Source organism: Tupaia chinensis, unplaced genomic scaffold (assembly GCF_000334495.1).
Source record: "Tupaia chinensis unplaced genomic scaffold, TupChi_1.0 Scaffold000117_2, whole genome shotgun sequence".
NCBI lineage: Eukaryota > Metazoa > Chordata > Mammalia > Scandentia > Tupaiidae > Tupaia > Tupaia belangeri.
In genome coordinates this window covers 10,153,934-10,176,620 of record NW_006159583.1, presented here as the reverse complement: position 1 = coordinate 10,176,620, position 22,687 = coordinate 10,153,934, and the positions used below count along the sequence as shown (strand labels likewise).

Here is a 22,687-nt window from a genome sequence, read left to right as displayed (position 1 = left end):
GACTGACCTTTTTTTGTGGGTAAGGGGGACTACTAGGTAAAGTTGAAATGAAAGGTTTGTGAGACAGAGTACATATTCAGCTATACTATCTGTTTACTTTGGCTGACCTTTTTTATGGGGAAGGGGAAGAAAGAGAAGTATCTGCCTGTGGAAATCCCTGTGCTAATAAACATCAGGATCAAAAAGCCCATCAACCACACCAAAGTTAAGACACTTACTATCTAAAGGCAAATCCCGTGAGAGCAAATGTGACAAAGATAAAAGGTATTTCTGTATCTGCTGCTCTGTTAGGATTCCAAGCTTACTACAATCCAATTAAAGGTCATTTCCCCACTTATGCTATATAAGAAAGCTATTTATCTTATTCAACAAATAAGCAATTATTATTAAATCATCACACTTATTAAAAGGCACATTTACAGTGCCTTATTTTGCATGAGAAAAGTTTATCTTTTTCTCAAATGTTTTTATCTTGAAAATTATCAATCTGCAGAAAAACTGAAAAAATAAGATAGTGAGAATTCATATACCCTTCACCTAAGTCACCAACTGATAAAATTTTGCCACTTTTGTTTTACCTTTTCTCTCTACACATATAAAATAATGTTTTTGCTGAACCATTTAAAAATAAATTGCAGATACCATAACTTGAGTTTGTGCTTTTGCTGGTTTTAGCAATTTTGATCAGAAATATAAGAACATATATTTATAGCAATATGGTACTATATCCAAAGTTTGAAAACTGTGTAGGGGAAAGAAAAGGAGAAGGAAACCAAAATTAATATTTAGTGCTGGATATAGGGCAGGCACTATGCAAACAACTTTGCGTATATTGATATTTAAATTTCATAGCAATACATTTTGTGACTGAGGAAACCAAGGCTCACGAAAGTGACTTTATAAAAGATTAATATAACTTGGGGCAGCAGGTGGTGTGATGGTTAAGACACTGGACTCCCACATGACCAACCACGGTACAAGTTCCAAACATGGTAGCTTGAAAATCACACTGGATGCATGTGCATGTGGAGCCCAAAGTCCCAAGAAGAGAGTGGAGGAGAATGGACTGCAGCTTGGCCAGCTTCCTGGGGGATGATTTCTCACTTTCCCTCTCACTGTCTCTTCTCTCTGTCTCTATCCAGCAAGGGTACATGCCCTATGGCAAAAATCTAAAAAAAAAAAGATTAAATATAACTACCATATATTAAATTGTATATTAAATAATTAAATATATATTTATATATTTAAATATATAATATAACTAGAAATGGCAAATCCAGGATTTTAAATAGGGACCAGCAGTTGGCACAACAGCTATGTCGCTGGACTCCCATGTAGTTGACGGTGGTTTGAGTCCCAGACCCAGTGGCTTAAACTCACTCCAGGCACATGTGCGTGCGTGGCCAAGATCCTGAGAGGGAAATGGAGGAGAAGACATTGTGGCGTGGCCATCTCCCGGGGGACGATTTCTCACTTTCTGTCTCTCTCTCTCTCTTTCTGGCACCCTATAGCAAAAACCTCTGAAAAAAAGAAAAGAAATTATTTTTAAACAAATATGTTGATAATATACAGTAATTTAAAAGAAAATGTGTTTTTAAGAATTATTTGATTTTATGTATTATTTTTGTTGTTGTTACGTAATTTGATCAGAGACAGAGAGAGTGAAAAAGCAAGCCACTAGGTCCAGGAACTATGGTTGGCCATGTAGGGGTTTAGCACCCTAACCACCATGCCACCTGCCAGCCCCCATAGGAGAAAATATTTAAATAGCCTGAAATGAAGTAAAAGTGGTCAACTGATGATGGATGTGAATCAAACGTCACAGTACATGCAGTCTGTGTGGTGAAACCATTGTCCTGGTTCATGCTGTACGATATACACAAGATTCCCATCACAGCTCATGACGATCCCTACTTGCCACAAAGCCCCTCAGTGGCTTTAAGGAGTATAATCATCTTAATGTAATGCTGAGTAAACCATGACTATTACTACCTTAACTCTCCCTTGGGTACTTAATTTTAAAATTAAAAAAAAAAAACATTATTTCTCTATGTTGAACATCTCTAATCAGGAAATCAGAAATGCTCCAAAATCCAAAATGTATTAAGCACCAACATGACACACGTGAAGAATTCTACACTTGGGGAACCAGCAGTTAGCGTAATGGCTATGTCACTGGACTCGCACGTAGTTGACCGCGGTTCGCGTCCCGGACCTGGTGGCTTAGAACTCATGCCAGGCGCGTGTGCGGGCATGCCCAAGATCCCGAGAGGAGGATGGAGGAGAAGGGATTGCGGCGTGACCATCCACCCTGGGGGGTGATTTCTCGCTTTTTGTCTCTCTGTCTCTGTCTGGAGAGCGCATGCGCCCTATAGAGAAAACCTCTCAAAAAAAAAAAGAAAAAGAAATAATTCTACACTTGAACTCAATGTACATAAACTTTGTTTCATGCACAAAAAAATTAAAAATAATGTATAAAATAATCTACAGGCTATGTATTTATGAAACAAAAATGAATTTTGTGTTTAGACTTGGGTCCCATTTCCAAGATAGCACATTATACACCTGAAAATATTCCCAAATCCCCAAACTCCAAAATCTCAAACACTTCTGGTACCAAGCACTTTGGATAAGAGATATTTAATGTTTACTAGTATTCTTACTTAAAACATCTATTTTTTTTTTTTGGTTGCCAATGATTTTTCCTAATTAAAAATTTTTTTTTAATTTACATTTAATCACTGTATATCTTTTTTGGGGGGAGAGGTTTTTGCCATAGGGCACATGCACTCGCCAGACAGACACAGAGAGACAGAGAGACAGAAAGCGAGAAATCAGCCCCCAGGGGAGATGGCCACACTACAATCCCTTCTCCTCCATTCTCCTCTCGGGATCTTGGGCATGCATGCACATGCGCCCCGTGTGAGTTTTAAGCCACCAGGTCCGGGACACGAACCGCAGTCAACTACGTGGGAGTCCAGCAACATAGCCATTACGCTAACTGCTGGTTCCAATCACTGTATATCTTTACAGCGTACAATATTTCTTTTTCCAGCACAAATACAGTGCATATCAGTCAAGACAAAACATATTTTTGATCATGTACTATGTGACAGGAGCATTTAAAACACTATCTCATTTAATCATCTGAATAATCTCACAAAGCAGATATCATTTCCTATATTCAACAGCTAGTAAAAGGAGAAATCAGTTTTTCACTTTAAATCTAAATGACTCAGGGGTATACATGTTCACCCTGTGTAATAGATGTCTAATCCACAGAACTTCCCTAAATACGTTCAAAGAGCAAGGGATGTTGAGAAACAAAACTGATTCTAGATACCTTCTACCCTCACTCTGTGCTTCTCTCCCACTTCCAAAGAAAGATAGCAAAAGAGGACAACAAAAGGCCAGGTTGAGGCTACTTATCTTTGCTGCTATAAAATAAAAATCATTTCACCTTTGAAGACTAGAAGTGAAATGGGCCTGAAGTCCAAACAGATGTCTCTACCATACATTCTGGCATCAATAATGACAATAGCAAGACAAGGTGATGGCGTAATGGTTATGTGGCTGGACTCCCACAAGGCTGACTGAGATTCAAGTCCCAGACCTGGAGGCCTGAAACTCACAGCAGGCACGTATGTGTGCATGCCAAAAATCCCAAGAGAAGGGATTGCAGCATGGCCATTCCCCTGGGGGGAGAGGGGGTGATTTCTTGCTTTCTCTCTCTCTCTCTCTCTCGGTCTCTCTGGGGACAGCACACCCACCTTATAGCAAAAATCTCTGTAAAAGTAATAATAATGACAACAGCAGCAAACACTTACATAACACACACTATGTGCCAGCATTTGTTATACTGACTCATCTAATCATCACAACAATCCCACATGGTAACTACTACTTTATCTCCATTTTACGGATGAGGAAATTGAGCCACAGAAGAACTCAGTCAAGTTTACACTACTTATAGACACCAGTCTGGGGCCACAGTCTGTGGTCCCAGCTAGTATGATACCTGGGGAGTGTGCCAATTCATAGTTATCCCGCTGAATGTGTCTGCCATCACTCTCTATCTGTATTTGTAACTACAAATCTCCCACTACACATAACAAAACTGACAAAGCTTAGGGTGCTCTTAAGTGTGCCTTTATTATTACTATTACTATTTTTTAAGTTTTGCTATGGGGCTTATGCACTCTCTGGAGAGAGACAGAGAAGCACCCCCCACCCAGGAAGGGGATAACTATGCCACAACTATGCCCCTTCTTCATGCTCTACTCAGGATTTGGGGCACATATGCACACATGCCTGTTGTGTTTCTCAAGCTGCCAGGTCTGGGACTCAAACTGTAGAGCAGTCTTAACCACCATGTCACTGGCTGCCCCACACCCCTTCAGTGTGCTTCTGCTTCTCTCCAAGCCTTCCTATTTATCATTTCCTCAGCAAGATATTACAAACTGTCAGTTCCAGGGGCTGGCAGACTACAAACATTCTACAAAGATACCTGAATTTTAAAGCACAGAACAGCTGTATAATTTTTAACTGAAAAGTAGCTTAGAAGCTGCATTGGAAACATCATTGTAGCTGGTCAGAACGAGAGACTTGAGTGATGCAAACTGTGGATGAGAACAGTTCGCTAACAATGAAATTAAAATGCATTTCATATTTCTCTTGCCAAGAAAAATGTACGCATCTAAAAAACTTAAGTGTGGTTTATTATTACTGAAGAAAACTGATTTAAAATGTTTTAAAGATTAGAAATTTATAGAAGGATTGTGAAATTGAAGAATGTTACTTTGAGACTAAAATTGATCATTTTACCTTTATCAATTCATGAAAGTTACATCTCCAACATTTGAAAAATATTTATTGCAATACAGAAGAGATAAAACACTGCTCTTCCTAATTAAAAAATATAATATATGTAATGACAGCTGATTTTACTTTAGTTTGGCTGTCACACTTACCTGGTTTGCTGATTTCAAACTGTTTATGAAATGATCTACTTAGTTCAAAACCAAAAATAAGCATTCAGAACTCAAACCATGCTTGTGCATATTTCCTATATTCAACAGCTAGTAAAAGGAGAAATCAGTTTTTCACTTTAAATCTAAATGACTCAGGGGTATACATGTTCACCCTGTGTAATAGATGTCTAATCCACAGAACTTCCCTAAATACGTTCAAAGAGCAAGGGATGTTGAGAAACAAAACTGATTCTAGATACCTTCTACCCTCACTCTGTGCTTCTCTCCCACTTCCAAAGAAAGATAGCAAAAGAGGACAACAAAAGGCCAGGTTGAGGCTACTTATCTTTGCTGCTATAAAATAAAAATCATTTCACCTTTGAAGACTAGAAGTGAAATGGGCCTGAAGTCCAAACAGATGTCTCTACCATACATTCTGGCATCAATAATGACAATAGCAAGACAAGGTGATGGCGTAATGGTTATGTGGCTGGACTCCCACAAGGCTGACTGAGATTCAAGTCCCAGACCTGGAGGCCTGAAACTCACAGCAGGCACGTATGTGTGCATGCCAAAAATCCCAAGAGAAGGGATTGCAGCATGGCCATTCCCCTGGGGGGAGAGGGGGTGATTTCTTGCTTTCTCTCTCTCTCTCTCTCTCTCGGTCTCTCTGGACAGCACACCCACCTTATAGCAAAAATCTCTGTAAAAGTAATAATAATGACAACAGCAGCAAACACTTACATAACACACACTATGTGCCAGCATTTGTTATACTGACTCATCTAATCATCACAACAATCCCACATGGTAACTACTACTTTATCTCCATTTTACGGATGAGGAAATTGAGCCACAGAAGAACTCAGTCAAGTTTACACTACTTATAGACACCAGTCTGGGGCCACAGTCTGTGGTCCCAGCTAGTATGATACCTGGGGAGTGTGCCAATTCATAGTTATCCCGCTGAATGTGTCTGCCATCACTCTCTATCTGTATTTGTAACTACAAATCTCCCACTACACATAACAAAACTGACAAAGCTTAGGGTGCTCTTAAGTGTGCCTTTATTATTACTATTACTATTTTTTAAGTTTTGCTATGGGGCTTATGCACTCTCTGGAGAGAGACAGAGAAGCACCCCCCACCCAGGAAGGGGATAACTATGCCACAACTATGCCCCTTCTTCATGCTCTACTCAGGATTTGGGGCACATATGCACACATGCCTGTTGTGTTTCTCAAGCTGCCAGGTCTGGGACTCAAACTGTAGAGCAGTCTTAACCACCATGTCACTGGCTGCCCCACACCCCTTCAGTGTGCTTCTGCTTCTCTCCAAGCCTTCCTATTTATCATTTCCTCAGCAAGATATTACAAACTGTCAGTTCCAGGGGCTGGCAGACTACAAACATTCTACAAAGATACCTGAATTTTAAAGCACAGAACAGCTGTATAATTTTTAACTGAAAAGTAGCTTAGAAGCTGCATTGGAAACATCATTGTAGCTGGTCAGAACGAGAGACTTGAGTGATGCAAACTGTGGATGAGAACAGTTCGCTAACAATGAAATTAAAATGCATTTCATATTTCTCTTGCCAAGAAAAATGTACGCATCTAAAAAACTTAAGTGTGGTTTATTATTACTGAAGAAAACTGATTTAAAATGTTTTAAAGATTAGAAATTTATAGAAGGATTGTGAAATTGAAGAATGTTACTTTGAGACTAAAATTGATCATTTTACCTTTATCAATTCATGAAAGTTACATCTCCAACATTTGAAAAATATTTATTGCAATACAGAAGAGATAAAACACTGCTCTTCCTAATTAAAAAATATAATATATGTAATGACAGCTGATTTTACTTTAGTTTGGCTGTCACACTTACCTGGTTTGCTGATTTCAAACTGTTTATGAAATGATCTACTTAGTTCAAAACCAAAAATAAGCATTCAGAACTCAAACCATGCTTGTGCATGGTCAGTACGGCAAAAGTAGTTTGGCAGGAAAAAGCATTAATCTAATGGAGAGTTTACTGGAAGAAACATAAGATACTAAAATAACAGTCATAGAAGAATGGAAATAATTTGCTATGAAACACTTTAGACTTAGTATTATATTGAGTAAAGTTTAGAAACAACCAAAGTATATTTATATAGAGGAGGTATTGCTCATTGGCTGAAGAGAGTACAGATATTTTTCATAAAGGTTGGAGTTTTTATTTAAACTAAACTAAATACTTTTTTTTAGATTGGTTTTTGCTATAGGGTGCATATACTCGCTGGAGAGACAGAGAGAGAGAGAAAGTGAGAAATCATTCCTCGGGGGGATGGCCACACCATACTCCCCTCTTTTCCAGTCTTCTCTCGGGATTTTGGGCACACAAGCACACACACCCGACCTGAGTTTTTGTTTTTGTTTTTGTTTTTTTTAAATCACCCCCCAGGGGGGATGGTCACGCTGCAATCCCCTCTCCTCCATTCTCCTCTCGGGATCCTGGGCACGCACGCACATGCGCCTGGCATGAGCTTCAAGCCACCGGGCCCGGGACGCAAACCACGGTTGACTACGTGGGAGTCCAGCGACATAGCCATCACGCCAACTGGTTCCCCCGACCTGAGTTTTAAACCACCAGGTCCGGGACTCAAACCATGGCCACCTACATGGGATTCCAATGACGTAACCATTACACCATCTGCTAGTCCCAATCATTTATTTTTTGGCTTCTTTTTTAGAGAGTTTTTTTGCTATAGGGTGCATTTGCTCGCCAGAGAGACAGAGAGATCAGAAAGCGAGAAATCACTTCCCAGGGGGATGGCCATGCCACAGTCCTTTCTCCTCCATTCTCCTCTTCAGATTTTAGGCACACATGCAGAAGTGTCCGGCATGAGTCTTAAGCCACCAGGTCTAGGACTGTTGGCTATGTGATGGTCCCCCCTATATTAAATAATTTGTAATGCTATGTAATGTAATATATTACTTCTTAAATTTTAATTATTCAGTGAAACATAATAAGCTAATATATGGGTAAAGAATTTAAAGCTTCTTATATAAGTATAATATTAGTATAATATGTATCCACATAAAACAAAAATATAAAACTTGCATTTTGTAATACTAAAATATTCATCCTCATCAATTTTGACATGACACCCACTACATATTTTTAAGTGGAAATGTAAAAGTTAAAAAATAGACAAAATAACAATGGGTAACTAAATGAAAACTTGTATTTGAGGACCTTATGCTACAAAGACTAGCCATCCAGAATCTGGAGTTGATACCTGCACAACTATCAGTGCTAAAAATAAACAGGTTTGCTGGCCTTATATCTTACATCTTTTTCCCCTTGTTAAAATGACTTTTCTGGCATTAACAATATCATTCATCTAATCAGATTCAAAATTCTTCAGAGGATAAATTTAACTCCTATCACATGAGGTGAAAAATCTACCCAAAACTCACCTTTTCTGACCTTTCCAATCAGTGATCACCACATAGAAATAATGAGAGGCTAGACTGACATGAGGTATTAGTACAATTAAAATCTTACTCTTGGCATGCATCAAGAGTCACAAAAACACGAAGATATAAAACTTATGTTCAATCATGACTTTTTTTAATGATATTTTCCTTTTCTATTTATTTTCTTTCTATAAGGAAGTTTTTAATCTCCTTTATTGGAATACACAATTGCTAGTCCCTAGTTACATTTAGGATGGAGGTAAAGCCGTAATTCAGTAGTTAACAATAAATGTTAAAATTAAAATTCTTCTGGAAAGAAAAAAAAATTGATGTTGGCTGTACTGCCTGTGAAGCAATATGGTTTATGCTTTTCACTCCATTTCATACTGGATAAATGTTTACCAATTTTTCCAGGTTTCAGGCTTGACTAAGGGTAATGTTTCCATTAACAGAGATAAACAAGGTAGATAAATGAGCAAGACCAGCAGAGAGAAGGAAAAGGAATAGAGTTCAGTGTGAGATGCCTGTTTGGACACTCAGGTGCCTGTATCCAGATGCAGGTGAATATGCAGGGAGAAAGCTCTCAAGAGAGGTCAGAGCTAAGAAGAGCGGGTAGGAGTTGTTATTAAGAACGGATATGTACAAAAGTACTAAGCCAAACGTAGACTACCAAGTTTAAAGGGGAAGAGAAGGAGATTCCATGCTGAAGATAAGAAGGAAGGGTCAAAGGAGAGTAAGAAAAAAAAAGAAAGAAACTAAGAAGAACATGGGAATGCTTTTTTTAAGAGTTTCCGGAAGGAAGAACTGGTCAACAGTGCAAACACAGCAGCAAGTTGAGCATGAGAAATGGACAGAATTTGGTATTTCAGAGGTCACTGGGGAGTTCTGCTCAGCAATTTCAGTAAAGGTATAGGGTCCAAAGTCATTTCTGGGTTTAGAAACATACAGACATATAACCTTAGTATCTATGCCTATAAGCTTCAAGATCTACAAGAATGCCTGAGAGCTAAAACTTTAATATTAAAATTACGTTAAATAAATTTTAAAAATTATTAATTGATAAATGAATAAATTTAATAAATTACCATTAATTGATAAATGAAATATTTTATTCCACTTGAAAACAATTTCTAGGTTAGATTTTTTTTTTTTTACTTCAAACAGATTCCTTAGTAAGCACAGTAACTGCCGAGAAATCATAATTATAAGTGAGTCACTCATTGCCAAATAACTTCAAAAGAAAAAGCATATGCATCTTTTCAATATACTATTTAATCAGTGATATAGATCCATTTTATAGATTCAAATGATATGAGGTAAGATCTCCAAAGAAGAGCAGGATGATTAAAGTCTTAAAATGGCCCTGGAGAACTGAAGCTTAAAACACACAAAAAGTTTGACTAGGGAAGAAAATGTAAGAGTGAAATTAAAGAAAAACACAGGGTACAGGAAGAAATTACAAGCTGAGGAGAAAGTTGATGGAGAGTTGGAGACTAATGATACAAGTGGGAGACATGATAATTTCGTGGCATAAAATCGTGAAGGAAACAAGAATATAAATAAGGGATCAAGGATACCCATTTCTAAGGGTTCCAAACAGAGAATGAATGGAGAGGTACAGACTTGGGTAAATTTACGGAACTGGGGAGGAAATTACATCGTTTGTGCTTGAGATCTACAATAATTTTTCTTTCTTTCTTTCTTTTTTTTTTTTTTTTTTTTTTTTTTTTTTTTTTTTTTTTTTGGAGTGGTTTTTCTATAGGGTGTGTGTACTTGCCAGAAAGACAGAGAGAGACAGAGAGTCAGAAAGCGAGAAATCACCCCCTCGGGGGAATGGCCATGCTGCAATCCCTTCTCCTCCATTCTCCTCTCAGGATCTTGGGCACGTGCGCACACATGCCCAGTGTGAGTTTAAGTTTAATACATGGGAGTCCAGCAACATAGCCATTATGCCAACTGTTGGTCCCACAATAATTTTTTTTTAAATATATACATAAAGTCTTTGGCTAAAACTGCAAAGACTACAACTGGGGAGGTGGCTTGATAACAGAGAAAATTAAGGTAATTAAGAATTATCACAGTATTTTCGAGTCTGTCCTCTTCTGTAAGTCTTGTAATCACCTTGTAGGATTGTGAAGACAGATACTACTACTGAATAATTTCTATACTACATATAAAGAAACACGGACGGATTCTAAGTTATATAAGATAATTGCTATCCAAATGTCTTTTCAACTATATGTTAAAGAGCACTTGTGATTTATCTCTCAATTTTCTACAGTGTTTACAAATACAGCTATAGGGCCAGCAGGTGACATGGAGGTCAAGGCGTTGGATCCCACCTTTGCAGTCTGAGTCCTGGACTGGGCAACTTGAAAATCACATGGGGTAGTGTGCATACATGCCCCAAATCCCGAGAGAAGAATGGAGGAGAGGGGACTGTGATCCTCTTCTGTTTCCTGTTTTATGTCATTTTCATTTCTTCAGTTGTTTGGGGGTTTTGGTTCCTGTCTTTGTTGCTTTTTTCTTTCTTTCTTTCTTTTTTTCTTTTTTTTTTTTTTTTTTTTTTTAGAGATTTTCACTATAGGACATGTGTGTTCACCAGAGAGACAGAGAAAGAAAGAGAGAAAGCAAGAACTCACCCCCTGGGGGGGTGGCCACATCGCAATCCTTTCTCCTTTGTTCTTCTCTCAGGATTTTGGGCAGGTATGCACACATACCCAGTGTGAGTTTTAAGTCTCTTGGTCTGGAGCTCAAACTGTAGTTGACTATGTGGAAGTCTAGCAATATAACCATTATATCATCTGCTGATCCCCACTGCTCTTATATTTTTGCATGAATTCATTCTTCTTTTGTCTTCATTTTTGTAATTGTTTTTGTAATTTTTTTGTAATTTTTTTTATCATTTCTGAAATGATGTTTTATTTTTTCTTTTATTTCTTTAGTTCAGTCATCTGAATTTCCACTTCTTTCAGTTTTTGTCTACTGCTTTTCTTTGGTTTTAAATTCCTGACCAAGGTGTTGCTTTTTGTTTGCTACTTAACTGGATTCTGGTTTTTTTTTTTTTTTTTTCTTTAGAGGGAAAGAAAAGTGAATTTTCTGAATTCATGTTATAATAACAATATTGCAGTAGTTGTTTATTTTTTGGCTTTGTTTTTAAATAAATGAAGATTTTATGCATCTCTACATATTCAGAGACAGGGTCAATGGTTTAGGGTTGACATCTTTTCTCTCTCTCTCTCTCTCTGTCTCCAGCGAGCACACACACCCTATAGCAAAAACTAAAAAACAAAACAAAAACAAATACAGCTATGATGACTTTCATCTTGCAACATGACTCAAAATATGACCTAAACCCTCTCTCTTCCAAGAGCACTTAATGTCTAGGCCCTTATTCCTAGTCTTTCTCAGGATTTGGGAAAGAAGCAAAGCCTGTATCTTAGAAATAGAAGAGTTAAGTTTGTGAGCCAAATATTGTGATAATTTCTAAACAAGGCTTACAAGGGGTCTTCAACAAGTTTATGGAAAATGAGCATTAGGAAAAAATTATGTATTGATTTCAAATCTTTTCTGCACCAAAATGAACTCTTACTTTAGTTCCTTTTTAGTTGCCAGAGAGCATGTGCACTCACCAGAGAGGCAGAGAAAGGAGGAGAGAAAGAATCCTACTCCAATGGGACATGGTCGTGCTGCAATCTCTTCTCCTTCATTTCTCTGTGCTACTGGGATTTGGTGCATGCATGTACACATGCCCGGCATGCTTTTTACGCCACCCTTGAGCCGAGATTTGAACTGTGGTAGGTTATGTGGGATCTGGTTCCCTTAACCACTGTGCTACAGGGCCAGCCCTAATTCTATTTATTCATGAACATTTTGAAGCTCCCTCTTAAATTTCTCTCTCTGGCTAACTCATTTGTATGGACTGAATTTTTAGTAAGTGAATCCACATAAACAGCTCCAGTCTACAGCCAGCCAGTGATCTAGCTCCACACCTCCTATTTGGAACTGTGAGTGAATGGTAAGCACCTAGGAGGTTTTTTACTGATGTCATGTTGCATTCTTTGGTTCCTAAACTAAAAACTCTGCATTTACTCCTTACTATCTTATATAGGCTATCAGAGAAACAAAAACAAAACCTAGTTATGGTAGCCTTTTAATTGAGATCTGGGAGCCTGAGTGTGATTATATTTCCCAATTTGTCTGTCTCTGTTTTGGATCAGTTGAAAAAACAAAGTTAGAAAAGAAATACATAATTTCTCTCAGGGAATTGTTATAATTGGTTCTATTTGAAGAACATTTTAAATAAATGAAGTTCATAGATTGTGCTATATATACTGACTCAGAAGCAAAGAGGAAAGAGATCTCAGTGGCTGAGGTAATGAGGCCAAGTAAATCCAATATTGCTAGTGTAGCCTCACAACGACCAATACAGAACAAGGAGAACAAATAAAATGACACAAAACTCAGAGGTCTTCAACACATAGAAGCTTCAAATTACATGTAAGAAGAAAAACAAAAACAGAATCCCATTGAGCTACTTCTCATGTTCTAGCTTCAAAGCTTTGCGGACAAGTACAACACAGAAAACACTGGATGGAACTGAGAGAGGAGCTAGAAGCGGGTGTAACACTGATCTAAAAACCACGATGATCAATGTCCTGCCTGCTAAGCTGAGACATGCCAGGTACACGTGCAAGAGCCTAGGATCCAAAGGCTGGAGAAGGGGGACCACGACATGCCCAGACCTTGTGGCAGGTACTCCCTCTCACCTTCACATGTGTGCATATGTGCTCTGTCATGAATAAAAAATCAAAACTATATGGAGACAGTTAGAAATCAGGGGCAATGGTACAGATACAAAACAAAGCATATCTGATACAAAAAGCATTAGCCATGAGGAAGACAAACGTACATGCATACCAGAAATATACATGCACCAAAAAACACAACATCGACCTTTATAAAATCAAAACTACAAGAGATGCAGAGGTACAGACAGAAGCCTGCTAATGCTTTAAACATACCGTTCACAGATTAATTGGCCCAAAACCTAAGAAAAGGTACAGAAGATCTAAACAATATAATCAATTAGTATAGCTTATGATTATATATTGAAATTTACAGAGAATAAACCTTCTCAATTGTATATGAAACATTCATGAAAGTGTACCATTTATTAGGCTCTTCTCACCCTAAATATCAGGAGGTTCCATAAAGTAGAATGAATATGACAGTATTCCCTGATAACAATTCAATAAAACTAGAAATTATTGATAATTTTTTAAAAATTAAAAGGCATTTTCATTTGGAAATTAAATAAGTTCCTGTTACAACTCTTGGAAGAAAAAACTGATAATGAAAACATTATATATTAGAATCTATGGGCTATAGATGAAATGATAATCAGAAGAAAATTCAGAGCCTTAAATATTTTGTTAAGAAAATAAAAAATAAAAGAATAAAAATTAATTTCCAGCTAAAAAACTGAAAAAAAAAAAAAAACAAGGCAGACCAAAAGAAAGTAGTAAGAAGTAATAAGATAAAGGCAGCAGTTAACAAGGCAGAGAACAGTAGTTGTGAATAACAAATAAAAATCCTGTCTGCTGATGAAAAATATAGAATATAAAATAAACACATCACTAGATAACTCTAGTTCATTAGAGATAGACAGTTTAAACAGAGCAACTTCCATAAAAAAAAATTAAGTTACCAATAAAGTATTCTACAGAAAGCATCATCTTCAGGCAGTTTCACAGGGTAGTTTTACCAGTTTCAAAGACCAAATAGCCTCAATGCTATGCAAATTTTTCAGGCCTTTGAAAATGAAAAAACAATTCTTAATTCTTTTTGATGAAGCAAGTAAAACATTAAAAAAGAAAGAAATGGGGAGAGGGAGAGAGACTATAGATCAATAATCATCTTTGAATATAAGTAAAAAGCTCTAAATAAAGTATTAGCAAACAGAATCCAATACACAGTAAGAAATGCTATCCAAAGAACATGGGGAAGTTAGTTCAGGAATGCAAGGTTGGTTTAATCCATTAATATAATACATAATAGTAATAGCTCTAAGAAGAAAAAAATTTATGATAATTTCTGAGGATGCTTTAAAAAAAATTTCAGCAAACTTAAAATCCATTCCTGACTTTAAAAAAATAACAAAAAGCAGGGGCCGGGTGGTGACACAGTGGTGACACAACTGGACTCACATGAGAAATGTCCTAAGTTAGTGCCCTGGGACCTCCCTGAGTATACCAGGCACGTATATACACATATGCCCATAATCCAGGTCAGCTGAGATTGGGGGTGGATCAGAGTGGTGACCCTTTAGAGGATGTCTGTCTCTCTAGCTCTCAAAATACTAAGAATAAGTCAATAAACTTAAAAAGAAAATTCAAGAAAATAGGAATTGATGTATACTTTTTCTTGTTATTTTCTTTTAAGTCTGCTATAGGGCACGTGCGCTCACCAAACACAGAGAGTGAGAGAGAGAGGGAAAGTAAGAAAACAAGTCACTAATGCTGGGACTCAAATCATGGGTGTCCATGTGAGAGTCCAGCACCTTAACCACCATGCCACCTGCTGGCTCCAATGCATAGTTTCTTATGATAAATGAACATACATACTTTTTTTTTCTGAGAGGTTTTTTTTTTTTTGCTATAGGGTGTGTGCGCTCGCTAGACAGAGAGAGAGAGACAGAGAGACAGAAAGTGAGAAATCACCCCCCAGGGGGGATGGCCACGCTGCAATCCCTTCTCCTCCGCTCTCCTCTTGGGATCTTGGGCACGCTCGCACACGCGCCCGGCGTGAGTTTTAAGCCACCGGGTCCGGGACGTGAACCGCAGTCGACTATGTGGGAGTCCAGTGACATAGCCATTACGCTAACTGCTGGTCCTCATACTTTGTCTTAAAGTCTCATCTTTTAACAGAGAAATACTGGGGGTGTTTTCATTATTATCAAGAATCACACATTATTTATAAATTAACATTCTATTAGATGTATTTGCTGATGAAATTTTATAAGAAAAATTAATTACAAGCATCAGAAATGGAAATTAAGATGTAAAACTATTTTTATTTGCAGATGATATGACTGTGTACCTGGAAAACCCTGAAGAATCAATGATCTTGAAATGGTAGAAAAACAGGCACTCTCAAACATTGCTGCTTAGAATGGAAATTGATACATTCCTTACGTATGGGAATTTAGTTAATACCCAACAAAACTACATACATGTTTACCTTTTAATTCAGCAATTCCACTTCTAGGAACATAATCTAAAATTAATCCTCCCATAAAGTTAATCCTGCACATATACCCTGTTTTATTTACATATACTGGAAACAACCAAAATGCCCATATATAGGAGAGTAGCTGAATGAATAAACTATAAACTCCATCCACATAATGGAGTATTATACAGAATGAGAAAGATTTCTATGAACTGATACAGTGTGATTTTAACGATATATTTTACGTAAAAAAAAAAAAAATCAAAGTTGAAGAGAGTACACAGTGTACCCTACTTTTTGAGCAAGAAAGGGAGAGCTAAGAAAATATATATGTGTCTCTTAGGAAGACTGATTATCTGCAGTGTGGAACAGAATGAAATAGGAAGATGGAAGAAATAGAAGAGGGGAAATGAAACCTCTCTAATACACCTTTATGCACCTCTCGACTTCTGGAACCATGGCCTAATCAGAAAAACAGAAAAATCAACAAGGATGAGGAAAAAAAAAAAAAAAAAACTAGAATATAGATAGATACTGGAGTCGGCAAATGGCGTGGTAGTTAAGGGTGCTGGACTCTCGCATGGCCGACTGCGGTTTGAGTCCTGGACATGATGGCTAGCTTTCTTGCTTTCTCTCTCTCTCTTCTCTCTCTCTCTCTTTCTCTTTCACTCTGTCCCTCTCTGGTCAAATTAAAATAAATAAATAAAGTTAAATAATTATTTTAAAAAACTGAATATAAACAGATATGAATCAAACCATTATTTTAAATAAGTAACATAATCACATTCTGATGGGAAAAAGAAAAAACTAAATAACTTTTAAAAGTACCTGAACTTCCTAGAAACAAACAAAAGCTCTAAACATATGATGAGCTCTAACTTCTAAGATTCTTTTTCACAAAGACAAGGCCTTGCAATACTGAAACTTCCTACGCACTCTAGGGTTTAACACATAAATATATCAAGAATAATGGAAGTCAGGAGTTACAAATTTGCAGAGGGAGAATGAGCTCTGTGTGGTGTAAGATTATGAATGGGTATGTACACATTCACACACAGACAGGCATGCATACACTCATACTGTTAGCTTTTCCATCTATAACAATCTTAGCCTTACGAATAATATAATTAAACCCTGTTTCTAAATCTAAATTTATAAGATACTGGCTATGTAATCTATAGCACAGAAAAGTGCTCCTTCAAGAACAAGTGTCAAAATAAAAAAGACTTTTAACCAGAGCAGCCAGGCTAATAGTTTTCTTTTAAGTTTACTTGTTTCTTCCATGAGAATAACAGAGAAGGAGAGAGAGAGAGAGACAACCTCAACAGTCTCATGCCACCCCCCACCCCAGACTACAGCCTTCTCAGACAGCCAGAATCACAGGCACGCCTCTACATGCCTGCCAAGTACAATATAAGTTGACCTGGGAACCAAACCCAGATCTTCCATATGAACCTAGCACCATGGAGTAGTAGGTTATTGCTCTACCACCACCATCCTAGCCCACTCACTAATCTTTAAATAGAAAAAATTTACTCAGGGTCAACAGGTGGCGTAGTGGTTAAGGTGCTAGACTCCCACATGGTTGATCATGGTTCAAGTCCTGGACCTGGCAGCTTGAAACTCATGCTGGGCACATGTGTGTGTGAGTCCAAAATCCCAAGGGGAGAATGGAAAGAAGGGATTATAGCATGGCCATAACGCCTGGGGATTGATTTCTCACATTGTGTCTCTCTGTCTCTCTCTGTTTCTCCAGCGAACACACATGCCCTACAGCAAAAATCTCTCAAAAAGGAAAGAAAAAATTTACTCATATATGTAACTGGATCATGAAACCAGAAAAATATAATATTAGCCCTAGTGGTAAATATACAAATGTGCACAGCTGAGATTGCTTTCGTATTAGTAAGATAAACATCCTATCTTCAAAAAAGTTGCAAAGATCCAAATGCTACTTGATATTTCACAATGAGACATATATAAACCACTGTACCTTACAGTAAAATCATAGGAGCAAGAGGCCAACACGGAGGCATGAAAAGGAGAAAACTACAAAACAAAAACAAAAGCAAATTTGAGGTTAGTGATAATTATAACATACTACTTCTATGGTCATTCTACAAACATTATAAAAAATGTAAATTTACTCAGGGCTGTCACTTAAAATTATGCTTTTCTAAACCTTATATTCTTTCATTTGAGGCAAAACTCTCCTGCTCTTTTAAATATCCATTCACATGAAACACATTCTTTTTTAGTAGTCTACAAAGAAAGTCACCTCTCAAGCTTTTTATGTCAGCTGGTGGCATAGTGGTTAAGGCAGCAGGATCCCACAGTGGACCTGGAGGCTTGAAAAATATGTAAAGCATGTGTACCCACACACGCATGCCCAAAATCCCAAAAGGAGAAATAGAAAAGGGATTTCAGCATGACCTCCACCACCACCGACAACTCCTCGCCCTCCTCCCACCCCCCTATTTCTCTCCAATGAACACATGCGTCCTCTGGCAAAATTTACAAAAAAAAGAATTCCTAAAATATTGCTATTCTGGAAAAATTAAATACAATTTCGGAATGGCTATCCAAAAATTATTTTAAAAAAGGATTTATGGGGACTGGCAGGTGGCGTGGTGGTTACGGGTGCTGGACTCCACATGGCTGACCATGGTTCAAGTGCTGAACCTGGCAGCTTGCTTTTTCACTTTCCCTCCCCCCCTCACTCTCACTCTCTCACTCTCTCCCTCTCTGGTCAAATTTAAATAAATAAATAAAGTTAAGTAAAATAATTCTTAAAATAAAAAGATTTATTTATGTAATAGTACAAATGTATAATTACACATAAGTTACCAACTTATGGATACATATTACAACTGCCATAACCACAAGTATCAAAATATTGATAAACAGGGGCCAGAGGTGGCATGGTGGTGCTGGACACTCCCACATGGCCAAGTACGGTTCTGTGAGGGTAGGCAGCCTAACAACAGGAGGCAGTTATCGGAATGCCTCATTAATTACTCACTTGAGCTGGCTGATGCATGCCTTAAATGCTAGTGCTCTGTGGAAATAGATGCTACAGACTCTGTGGAAACATCCTTGGGTCATGGGAAACATCCTGACCCTGGCTAGGTCATGCGATGCCTGTTCTCTATAGTATTTATGGCTTACACATTATCCTCTTTGATGCATACTCAGACAGCCTTCCTTGGAGTTGCAGAGGAACACCATAAGTAATCTGGCTTGACCTATGATGCATAACAGGATCATACATGATAGTAACAAGGTCGAAAAATGTATACACTCACATCCTTATCTCTAACTGTAGAACTTTAACTGCATCCTTGAAAGCTTGCAAAACAGTATACGATGCCTGGTAAAATGTATAAATAGAGAAGCTCAGCATAACTGAGCAGCACAGCTTATCTGTGTTCACCTCATCTCTGCTTCTGCATCTTTCTCTAACTCTTTTCCTTACAGGACCAAGTCCCAAGGCAGATGCTGACACGGTTTGAGTCCCAGACCTGGTGGCTTACTTTCTCACTTTCCCTCTCTCTCTCTCTCTCCCTCCCTCCCTCTCTCTCTCTCTCTCCCTCCCTCTCTCTCTCTCTGTCTCTTTCTGTGTGTGTGTGTGTGTGTGTCTGTCTGTCTCTGGTCAAATTAAAATTAATTAATTAATTAATTTAATTAAATAATTTTTAAAAACTGATAAACATTTAAATGTTAAAACAATCTTTAAAATAAGATCATTTCTATTTTATTTGTACATTATAGCTAATGAAAAACTATATCAAGGATAAAAACCACACATTTAAAGACAAATAATGTCTTCTAAATAAGTAACAGACATATTTTAATAGGCTGCCCTCTGCAATTACATTTCTTCAGTGTTTGTCCTACCAGGACTTTAACAGTCATACATACTTACATATCTACGTTTGAATAGAACTTTAACAGTTTGCAAAATATTTTCACTACATTACCCTATTTCATTCTCAGAACCACTCTGAAACACAGAGAGAACATTTTCAGCTACTAAAATGTGTCCACATTAAGATCACTACTAAAAAAATAAAATACGGAGCTACGTCTCATGTGTTGTAGTATGCCAATAAAATTTAAAATATCGACTTAACTGAAAGACTTTCAAAAATAGAAATAATAATTATCTTTTTTTTTTGGAGAGGTTTTTGCCATAGGGCGTGTGCGCTCACCAGACAGACAGAGAGAGACAGAGAGACAGAAAGCGAGAAATCACCCCCCAGGGGGGATGGCCACGCCGCAATCTCTTCTCCTCCATTCTCCTCTCGGGATCTTGGGCACGCACGCACACGCACCCTGCGTGAGTTTTAAGCCACCGGGTCTGGGACGTGAACCACGGTCGACTACGTGGGAGTCCAGTGACATAGCCATTACACTAACTGCTGGTCCCAGAAATAATAATAATATTATTGAAAAGATCAATTATGTATGTTTTTATCCTTACTATAAAAAAAAATAAAGAATGAAATTGGGAGATGTCACTTAATAAGATGTTTTCCACAGTAGCTTAGCAAGATCTGCTTAAACAAAAGCTAACTCAAAGTCATCTTATAACCAGGCAATTGCGGGGACTAGCACAAGAAACTTAACTTACCCTCTACTGTTTATAGAATAGAAATTTTTCTATACCCCGAACATACATAAATATTCATATAATACTGTGTTAGGGAAAAGGAAGAGTTAACCATGTCTTTATACCAATTTCGAAAAAGCAGATTTTTCCACTGAATGAAAGGCTACAAGAAAAAAATCTGTTTCACCTTAAGTACTGATTGTCTACATTGTGCCAATTCATTCAATAATTATTCAAATAGTTTAACCTAATTTTAGCTTTGAATACTCATCAATAAATGGGTAACAAAAACACAAATGAAAAAGAATAACCTCAACCCCCAACACAAACACTCTGATATATACAACAAATATTTCTATTTTCACTCTATGTTTAAAAAGAAAAGGTAAAAACTTACTTTCACCCTCCTAATAGCATAGGTGTGACCAAGTAGTTCAAACACTGGTTGTCGTGCATTTCTTAAGTCCCAGCCTCTCAAACTACAGTCAACTGCTCCTGTCACCAGCAAATTCTGAAGACAATCAGAGGAAAGTAAAATGAATCTTTGCTATAAGTAGTTTCCTGCTAAAAAACATTATTGTATTTTCTGGTAATTCAAAAATATGAACCGGGGGTCATTCTTGAAAAACTGTACAAAAAATATAGTAGAAATCAAAATGGACATTAAATGGCAAAATTTAATATGACTTGAGAGAAAAGGAACTCAATGTGCTTTATGTCCATGATGGAACACTACACACAACAGAAAAAGGCAGAGTCCAAAGCAGCACTGTGGGTTTTTCACCCTTAATGAGCGCATAGGGCAAATTCATGCAAATTAAATCTGATAAACAAGCCCACCTTTCTCTTCGAAAGGTTTTCAACATGCTCTGAGGTTTTATAGGCATCAAAAAGCAAGAGATTTGTTAATTTAGGAATACCTGAAAGAGCAAAGGGCATAAATTAAATTTTATATGTTTTTCTGAATCTAAATCAATAATTTTTCCCAACTCTCTCAGGCTAAGTCTTAATACAATATCTAATCATATCTAAAAACCTATGCAAATAGTGAGAGTCTCCTATCTAGTGAGGTTTTATAAAATGTGCTATCTAGAGCCCTCTGTGAACCCAGAGTTCCTGAGAATAGGTCAAATGCTAGATACACACTCAGATCACCCCACAGTTTACTGTCTGAATATATTGGGCCTCAGGGTCATTTGGAGAAAAGTTTCAGTAATTGAGATTTTCTTTTTTTTTTTTTGGAGAGGTTTTTGCTATAGGGAGCATATGCTCACCAGAAAGACAGAGAGAGACAGAAAGATAGAAAGTGAGAAATCATCCCCCCGCCCCCCGGGGGAATGGCCATGCCGCAATCCCTTTTCATTCTCCTCTCGGGATCTTGGGTACGCACACACATGTGCCCGGTGTGAGTTTAAGCCACCGGGTCTGGGACTCAAACCACGGTCGACTACATGGGAGTTCAGCAACACAGCCATTACTTTAACTGCTGGTCCCAGAGAATATTTTTTTTAAAACCACTCTCTAGTATATGTCAGTATCTTTTTTTGAACTTCTCCCGAGTATAACACAGAGGCCACAATTTTATTTTCCCACATGGAAAACTCATTAATAAGAGAGACTGAAACTTCAGTCGGCACCGAAATTTTTACTGAGATCAAGTATTATCAAATATGTACTATATTTTTTTTCCACTCATTTTCTTTTCATTTAAGGAACTCTGCCATTCTGATGTTCATTTAACACTCATTAGTTCATTTCAAATTAGGAGAAAAAAAGCCATACATCTTATCTATTTGTCACTGTCTGACCACTTCTGGTACACGAATAGTATATTAACACATATTTAATCCATTTCTATTACTAACATATACGCATGTGGTTAACAGAAGCTCTGAAGAAAGTTACGCATAGACACTACATCATGCAGAAATGTGAAAACTGGTTAAGTTTTAAAAAGATGATGAAACAGAAAATTTGAAAAACTGATCGATTGTCAAATTAAAAATTAAGTTACTAACAGTTCAGCAGCTTCACTTGCAGAGTGGAAAAAGGAATGAAAGCAAAAGATGATTCAAAGTGGGAGGGTTACAAGCAATAAGGAAAAAAATTACATAAATTGAGACCAGAAGATGACGTGATGGCTATGTCACTAGACTCCCATGTAGTCGACCATGGTTTGAGTCCCGGACCCAGTGGTTTAAACTTATGCCGGCGTATGTGCGTGCGTGCCCAGGATCCCAAGAGGGGAATGGAGGAAAAGAGATTGTGGCGTGGCCATCACCCCTGGAGGGTGATTTCTCGTTTTCTGTCTCTCTGTCTCTCGCTGTCTTTCTGGCAAGTACACATGCCCTGTAGCAAAAACCTCTCAAAAAAATTTACATAAATTACCATTTCCCAAAATAAACAAG

The 22,687-nt window shown here is 37.5% G+C and overlaps 1 protein-coding gene across 1 annotated transcript in view; it reads right to left on the bottom strand.

The window, feature by feature from the left end:
• Window positions 1-22,687, bottom strand: part of PEX7 (peroxisomal biogenesis factor 7) — a gene marked incomplete in the record, with an annotated part of 169,739 nt that overhangs the window by 117,452 nt on the left and 29,600 nt on the right. Inside the window, 2 exon segments of the mRNA XM_014586184.2 lie at window positions 17,661-17,716; window positions 20,677-20,790. Of these exon segments, the coding sequence (XP_014441670.2) occupies window positions 17,661-17,716; window positions 20,677-20,790 (170 nt within the window).